We start from the raw sequence: 9,126 nt of genomic DNA, 5'->3' as shown, positions 1-9,126 counted from the left end.
TAAAAAATAATGAGCTTAATGTGTGAAAGTGGTATGATATATATATATATATATATATATATATATATATATATATATATATATATATAGAGAGAGAGAGAGAGAGAGAGAGAGTTAAAAAAAATTATTTTTTTAATAAAATGGCCATTGAGAGGGAGCTTTTCTCTTATTAGGTGTTATAGGTTGTGGTAAACACCAAAAAACATCATGATGATCAACAACGAGTCATCGGGATGATGTGCATAGTCGTGATCGTTGCCACCGTGGCCACGAAACACCTCCGTGTTCCCTTTTCCAGAAGGTCTAATGTCCCCATCTCTCCTTAACTTTTTCTTTTTTATTATGATATTTGCTTTTATTTGTTGTTTGTGTTAGAAAAAATTGTAAATATATGCCGACAACCTTGTTAACTCTACATTAGAATGTGAATCATGTTTGTTGAAATGATAACAATATTAAATTCTATAGTAAGGTTGCATTAGGACATGTTGCTGTTATAATCCCCCACCACCACCACCACCACCACCCCCTCACCCCATTTTTTTTCTAGATTGTCCAACAATATTATGATAATCAGGACATAGAAACTTACAAAGATTATTCCACGTCGGTATTTTTATAAGAAAATGACCATGATAAACAATTTTCTAAAAATGGGTTTTTCCCATTTTTAAAATAAATTTCGAACGCTAAGAATTATTAGAAAAAAATAGACGATTATAAATGTGTGTTCTCCTCCATAATATTTTCGTTTTAGTATATCCCACATCCAAAATGAAGTTAAAATAAATGAGAATTAATCATTAAATGGGTAGCTGGATTAATTGAAAATTTATAAAACTTTTCAATTTTTAAAACCACATTAATACACAAAAAATGTTTTTTTTTTTTTTTTTTTTTTTTTTTTTTTTTTGAAACGACAAACTAACACACTCCTAAAACCACATATGTCTTCTAATGAGACTTGAACTCATGACCTCTCATTTGAGAATGTCACTTATTATCGTTAGGCCAAAGGACATTTGGTAAATGTTGTGATTAGTTGGTATATCAGTTTTGATCATGTGATCCATTACTAAACTAATTTTCGGGTTTTTATTTTGTGTTTTCTACAAAATTAATTATTTAGTTGCGACTATTACGATAACTCTAGATAAATATTGTTTTCTTATAAATAAAAGATATAGTGAAAAAGGTATAAAAATGATTTTACTCTCTTTCTCCTTCTTATGTTGCATTCCCTTTCTACTTTATAGACAGTGTCCATGCCTAGAAAGGTTTAAAAATCTTGAATAATCATTCTAGTAGTTGTATCCTAGAACCAACCATCCCTTTATGGACAAATTGGTTTTAAGAACTCTGAAAAAATTCTTTAACAATTTCTTATTTCTTATTTATTTGCCTACGTTATCGTAATATATTTCCCTATACAAGTAATAGCAAATAATGAGATGAACTTGAATTGTCAATTATCACTTAGTCTCTCTCACAACTAATTCTGACAAATAATTTTAACCAAGGGTGTACACTAAACATCCCAAATTGCATCGCACCGCACTACACCACATTCGTGGTACGGTTTACGCTTTATAGTTTTTTAAAACCATTATATGCGGTGTAGTTTATGTTTATAAAATTGCGGTTCAATAATTAAAATCCAGATTTTGATTAATTGTGTTTGTTCACTTTTTGTGAATAATATTTCCACCTTATATTGCATTTGTTTCGCGAATCGTTAATCTATGTTTTCTATCAAATGCACTTTCGAATTAGACACAAAAAATAAGAAATTTTATAGAGTATATGAAGTGTTTAAATTGAAAAGAGGGCCAAAATCTGACATATCTATTTTTTTTATACTAACAAAAGTGATAAGGTTAACAAAACCGATTTTTTGGAAGCAGTAGGCATATCAGCAGACCTAAATTCTGCATATAAACTGTCTAGGCTACTAAAAAAAAAAGAAAAAAAAAAAAACTAATCTGAGTAGCCTACTCAAAGGATCATTCCCCTTGGACATAGAAGACCACAACGTAGGGGTTTCAAACACAACCATATTGATTACTACAACCATATGGATTACTTTATCCCAGTAACATATTATCGTGGGAATTAATTTGGTTGCTAATTTTAACTATACAATTAGCAACGAAACAAGTCTGTTAAAAAACAACTAGTTTTCAAAGCAACTTGAAAAACACGATAAATCAGTTTAACCAGAATGTATACAACTCGAAGATCAATACACACCCACTGCGAGTTGTAGGAAAAATTCTTGATTTTATATACATATGCATGCATATAGGAAATGGAAAATATATAAAAACTGTGGAAGCCGGAGCTCGAACTGATTTAACCAGATTAACCAATAACCCATTAGCAGATGGATTCAAATAAAAATTCGGTTTTTAAAACATCGTCTGTGACGTTCTATTTAGGATAGCTGAATCATAAAGATCAAGTTTCGCGTGCTCATGATTTTAGAAATTTGGCAAAAGGTTATACGACATTTTACACCGACATATTCAATATCTTATAATTTGTTTATATATTATTGGATATCAAATCATATTGTATACCGTTGGCAAATAGTTTTTTTTTTACCGAAAGAGTCAATACCGTTGGCAAACAGTTAAACACCATTCAAACAATTTTGTGTATTATTTAATCAATCCACCCATTTACCATTGAAGAAATCAAAATTCAAAATAAAATTATTACAAATTGTAACAAATGAAATGAGAGACATCTATCGTTGACCACCTAATCACAACCCAACAATTGTATAAATCCAACTCCAACACAAACAACATGTTTTAATTTTTATACTCACGAGAGGTTTGGAAATCGTCTACATCTAAGTGATAATACAACTTTGCAATCGTCACGTGGACAGATGGTAGGGACATACGTGATCTCATCGCAGCCGTCCGTTCGATCTCTCTTGAAGTCAAACAACGATGTGAACATCGCAATAAACAGAACCAGATGATTAATTGCGTACCTCTGTCCGACACATTGGTGGGCCCCAGCTCCAAATGCCAGGTAGTTCTTCTTGTAAACCCGGTCCTCTTGTCTTTCTTCCATGAACCGGTCCGGGTCGAACCGGTCTGCGTCAATGAACCCTTGGAATGAAGATTCATACACGGATGGGAAAACGATTGTACCTTTGGGAATCGTGTAAGTGTCCGTTAGCGGGAAGTCTTCGCCGGCGATGTGTGGAACCAATGTCGCCGGTGCTCTGTACCTGACCACCTCCCTCGCTACCGCCTCCGTGTACCGCATTTCCCTCAGCTGCTCCGCCGTGATCAGTGTATCGGATTCCGGAGTCCATATACCGGAGACTTCTGTTCTTACCCTCTCCAATACGTCCGGGTGGGAGTCGAGTAACGTCACCGCCCATAGGAGGGAGGAGGTGGAGGCGTCTTGTGATGCGAATAGGAAGTCGAAGAGGTGGCCGCCGATCTCGGTGCTGTTGCTGTGTGGTGGTGGGTGTTTTTCTCCAGCTTCTTCCGCGGCGGCGATTTCACGGAGTGTGTCTTGCATCCAGAAGTCGACTAAACAAGTAGGATCCTCGCCGGTTTTCATCTTCGTTTTACTATCCTCCGCGCAAACGGCGAGGGTTTCGATGAGTCTCGACACTGCTAATCTAGCGTTTCTGAAAGCAGTTCCCGGTAAATCAATCGGTAGTTTCATCAATCCGACATTGAAGAAATTGTAATCCACTTCGAATCTCTTCCTCGAATCTCCGCTCAAATACGGGCCAACGAAAACATTCTGACTGGTTTCTAAATTCATGTCGCGGCAGAGCAACCGGAGAGGAAAGGGTTTAGTGTTGGATTCCGGCGACTCCATCCATGATTTAAGGTGTTTGAGGATGGTGTATTGTTGAAGCTGTGTGTAAGTTGAAAGAGCTTTAGGGGTGAAGTTGGGGGCAATACGGCGTCGTAAATCCTTGTGTTCTTGACCCATCATGTAAATAAGGTTATGTTCGCCGAAAAGCTTTTTACCAAATGGGTGGCCGACGAGGTGGAAGGCGTCGGGTCTGACGTTAGCGAAGACTTTGTGAGAAAGGTCGGTTGAACGGATGAAGACGATGAATCTTCCGATTATATAGTTGACGGAAAATCCCATGTCGGAGGATTTAGCCATGGCGGATTGAAGGTCCCAGAACTCGGTGGGATTCCGGACGAGTGAAATTGCGTTTCCGATGAACGGCAACACTAAACTCGGGCCAGGGACGGATCTTTTCTTCTTCAAGTAATTGATTTGCTCTAAGAAAATCAGAAATGCAGCCATGGATAGAATGTATGGAGCTAGCCATATGAATATGGCGGAAATAGAGTCCATTTTTGATTGGGGATGGAAATCGTGGGGGATTATTATTTATAAATATGGAAAACGGAAAAAAGAGTTGGGGTTTTGATTCAAATAAGGACTGCGGAGGCGGACGGTGGTTTTAATGGAGGAAAGATGGTGAAAAAGTTGTGGGGTTTTGATACAGCTACAAAAAGGGCTGTTTGAGGTGGAGTTTTTATAGCTGTTTTCGTTGACGACAATGGCTGTTGTGGCCGCCTTCGCTTGTCAGCATTCGATAACTGTGGATGCTTATATTGGTTAACAATATGGTTATATATTACATTGTATAAAATTATTTTTTTGTTAATATATAAGAAAAATAAAATTATAGAAATTATTCTTTTTAAATATTTAATAATAATAATAATAATAATAATAATAATAATAATAATTTCAACTAAAAAATTTAAAAAGGTACGTGATAACTACTTTAAGAATATTCATTTTACATATCACAAGAACCAAAACCACAACTAATTTATATTTTAAAACCTACCAAAAACACATTTTCTTAAAAGGTAATTCTTTCTTGAAAACAAACCAAATAACACAACATGTCATTGGGACCATGTTTTAATTACTTTAACTATATATATATATATATATATATATATATATATATATATATATATATATATATATATATATATATATATATATATAGTGCGTCTAAGCCATATCTACGCTAATATCTACGCTAAAAACATCAATCTTTTCTAAATGGTGCGTCTAAGCCAAAAACATTTTTCAACATCAAAAACATCAATCTTTTCTAAATGGTGCGTCTAAGTCATATCTACGCTAAAAAAAAAAAGATTTAACGATTTTTTTTTGGTTTTTTGTATGACTGTTGATGAGTACAATCAACAGTCATATGGACTGCTGATGAGCACAATCAGTAGTCATATGGACTACTGATAAGCACAATCAACAGTCATATGAAATGTTGATTGCTCATCAGCAGTCCATATGGCTGCTGATTGTGCACATCCGTATTTCATATGATTGCTGATTATGCTCATCAACAATCTATATGATTGCTGATTGTGCATACATGCAAATTTAAAAAAAAAAATAAAAAAAATTATCAAATCCTTTTTTTGAGCCTAGATACGGCTTAGTGATGCGGGCCCTAGTGTGGAGGATCGGACCCTTGTGTTCCTAGAGCCCACGATCATGTGACTAAATGGGCTTCACGAAAATGGTCATTACTTTGGCTACGAGACTCCGTTTTAGGCCGATGTAACACCGTAAACTTTCAAACAAATTTTTCATTTTAAAATCACATAATTACCATTAACACATTTCAGAAAACCCCAAAGTGTCAAATCATCAAAAACACAAATCCATAATTGTTTAACAAAAATCCAGGATCCTCAAAACATAACTTCATCTCGGGTGTGTACAATCAAGCTGGCGCCTTCCCGTGATCCTGAGAAGTACCTGAAACACATATCACATAACACGGTAAGCACGAAGCTTAGTGAGTTCCCCAAAATACCACACACATCTCATTAGCCCCTCATGGCTATATCTCGAACAAGACCCTCCGGTCAATGTGTCTCAGTGGAACCCTCCGGTCCCACAACTCGAGTGGACCCTCCGGTCCTAACTCAGTAAAGCTCAGAATAATACACAACATAAATCATAAAGACATATTGCAGGATATTACAATACTCAATAATATCATACAAGACCCTCCGGTCACACAAATTACCACTCAAGGTAAGTATAGTGAGAAGACTCACCTCGTAAGCAAGCAAATAAGTCTCGTACACGAATCACCGATCTAGCCTCCGCCTAACACATACGATAATTATCTCTAATTAACTATAACATCCGGATTCTCAGTTATAATATTTTAAGTATTTATTTTTGAGGATCATTGACCTACTCGACGAGTTGGTGCTATAACTCGCCGAGTAGAGACGGGATGGCCACGTAGATTTAATGATCTACTCGACGAGTCCGGGAGTAGACTCGCCGAGTAGGTGCTGGGAGTAAAAACCCTAGATTCCCGGGTTTGAGACCTATTTAAAGGCACTTATAGCCTCCCTTTGCGGCCACCTTCCCCAGAGAGAAACCCTAACCTGCCCTTTTCGTGCATAGAGAGAGAGAGAGGCCATTTGGTGCATTCTTGAGCTTTTTGGAGGAAAGATTGGAAGAGTTGGTGAATCTGATCAAGAGGAGGCTGTGGATCTTGCATTTTTCTGTCATTTGCTGCTATTCAGAGGTATAAAGCTCTCATCTTGACCTCTTGTTTGTTAGATCCCATTTTGGGAGCTTTTAGGATTTTCTTCCAATCATCTTGTGTCCTTGAGTTATTTGAGCATGGTTTGAGGTTAGGACCTCAAATCTGGACTATAGGAGGCCTTGAGAGCCCAAAGAGTCAAGCTTTATTGAGCTAGAGGCAAACTCATGTGCTTTCAACCTTCTTTGGAGCTTGTAATGGCATATTGGAGCAAATATGCCATGCATGAACGTAAAGATCGAAGCTTTACGTGACATTCGAGCCTAGGGAGCCTAGATGTAGAGTTTGGAGTGATAGATCTGCCCTAAAACGTCTGAATGGGAATATAGACTGGATACACTCGCCGAGTCCATGAGCTGACTCGACGAGTCGCTTGGGGTTTGTCCCGATAAGTCTGAGCACGCTGTGACTCGACGAGTAGGCGGGTCTACTCGACGTGTAGAATTGGTCTTCATAGGGTCCCCGAGGGAACCAGGGAACTCGACGAGTCTCCCTAGTGCACTCGACGAGTCTGGTCAAAGTTGGACCGTTGACTGGAGTTGACTTCTGTTGACTTTAGGGTTTGGTCAAAATGAGTAAAAGAGGTCAGGAAGGGTAGAATGGTCTTCTACCCACTTTTCAGAGATAAGAGTAGAATATTAATTAGAATATTATTTCGTGATAGGTGGAGGCTAGACCGAGGATTTCGGGCACGAGACTTTTACTAGCTATCTTGCGAGGTGAGTCTTCTTACTATACTTTACCTAGAGTGGTAGCTATATGTGACCAGAGGGTCTTATGTGCTTGCTTGAGATATGCATGATTGTGTGATATGTATTATATGCTATATTAATTGTTGCTTAGACCGGACTGGAGGGTCCAACGAACTATGAGGCCAGAGGGTTCTCAATCAGACCGGACTGGAGGGTCCAACGAGCTAGACCGGACCAAAGGGTCCAACGAGCTAGACCGGACCAGAGGGTCCAACGAGCTATGGGACTGGAGGGTCCCGCTGAGACACATAGACCGGAGGGTCTTACAGAGTATAGCCTCGAGTGGCGAATTGTTGTATGTGGTATTTTGGGGAACTCACTAAGTATTCGTGCTTACCGTGTTATGTGTTATGTGTTTCAGGTGCTTCCGAGGATCGCGGGAAGGCACCGGCGTGATTGTAGACACACTCTTGATTTGGAGCTATGTTTGTGGATCCTGGATTCGAATAATTGTATTGAAAACTTGTTGGTTGTTTTTGAGAATTAATGATGAGACATATGATTTATGAGTTTTAAATTTGAAAAATTTGTTTTGAAAAATCATGTCGTTACAAGTTGGTATCAGAGCATTGGTTTGAGGGATTCGGATACACCTTCGGGCATATCTAGACTCAAACTGAGGATTTGAGAAAAGTTTTCAAAAAGAAACAATTTTCTAAAAAAAGTAAAAGATTTCCAGAATGAGCGGAAAAGAGCAGTGTGTATAATCAGCCAGCGCCCGAACGGTGATTTCCCAAAATACCGTTACGTTACGTGTTATGATATTATGCGATGTGTTATGCATGCTAGAGTAGGCTAGGTAATTCATATGTTAGGACTAGAGTGGCCTGATTTGTGATGCCTTAGCCTAGGAGTTTCTGCTGCTGTGAGTGGTTTTGAGTGCACTTAGGTAGCAGAGAGTAGCTTATGAGAAGTCTGGTAGAGAGTAGGCTGGGTTCAAAGTGGTATAGAGTACTTGCAAGTTGGGATCCTTGGAGGAGGACTTGGGGTGGATACGGATACGATGTGGAAGGTAGTATTGGGCCCGTACTACTGAAAGCATCGGATCGGTAGGCATTCCAAGTAAGAATCCTCAGGGTGCTAAGGAACAAGTAGGATCGGTTGGCCGAGTGTGAGTAATCTCGGTCGAGCCTTTGATTATTTTATGTTGTGTTTCAGAGGCATCATGGTGGTTACGCGCCACAACCCAGGAGGCAGTGGTACCAGTGGTACCAGTGATGAGGAGATTCGTAGGTTGATTCACGAGGAGGTGGCCGCAGCCATTCGAGCTGAGATTCCTGAGATGTTTGGGTCTATCAAGACCACGTTGATTGAGACATTTGACGAGCGGTATGCCGCTCTTACCGAGGCTGCTGTTGCTGCAGCCACCGCAGCCGTCGCCGCTGCCAGGCCACCGGGGGGGGGGGGGGGTGACTCGTTGCTGTACCGAGAGTTCAGCAACACGAAGCCACCAGAGTTTGATGGGACTCAGGACCCGATAGTCGCGATGAGGTGGATCTATGACATTGAGGGGTGCTTTTATACATGTTCTTGTCCGGAGCATTTGAGGGTACGGTTCGCGCTGAACCAGCTTCCCTTGGGAGCGAAGGACTGGTGGAAGTTTGTGACAGCTGGCTTTACTACTACAGAGCTTACTGCGGTGACTTGGGAGAGGTTCACTGCTATGTTTCGAGACGAGTACGTTCCCCCGGTGGAGAGGGAACGGTTGGCCCAGGAGTTCTTGTCCCTCAAGCAGGGGACTGAGTCTGTGACCGTGATCACAAA

At 39.4% G+C, this 9,126-nt stretch overlaps 1 protein-coding gene across 1 annotated transcript; it reads right to left on the bottom strand.

Annotated features, from left to right (window-relative positions):
• Window positions 1–2,680: 2,680 nt before the first annotated feature.
• Window positions 2,681–4,548, bottom strand: LOC145124748 (cytochrome P450 710A11-like). The gene has a single exon (XM_079060205.1). The coding sequence runs from the start codon at window positions 4,348–4,350 to the stop codon at window positions 2,830–2,832; it is 1,521 nt and encodes a 506-aa protein (XP_078916331.1). The 5' UTR covers window positions 4,351–4,548; the 3' UTR covers window positions 2,681–2,829.
• Between the last annotated feature and the right edge of the window lie 4,578 nt (window positions 4,549–9,126).

The sequence above is a fragment of the Lactuca virosa genome, chromosome 7 (assembly GCF_052849685.1).
Source record: "Lactuca virosa cultivar CGN04683 chromosome 7, Lactuca_virosa_CGN04683_v6, whole genome shotgun sequence".
NCBI classification, from domain to species: Eukaryota; Viridiplantae; Streptophyta; class Magnoliopsida; order Asterales; family Asteraceae; genus Lactuca; species Lactuca virosa.
Note: the sequence above shows the minus strand (reverse complement) of the source record. Positions and strands in the feature narration are given on the sequence as shown.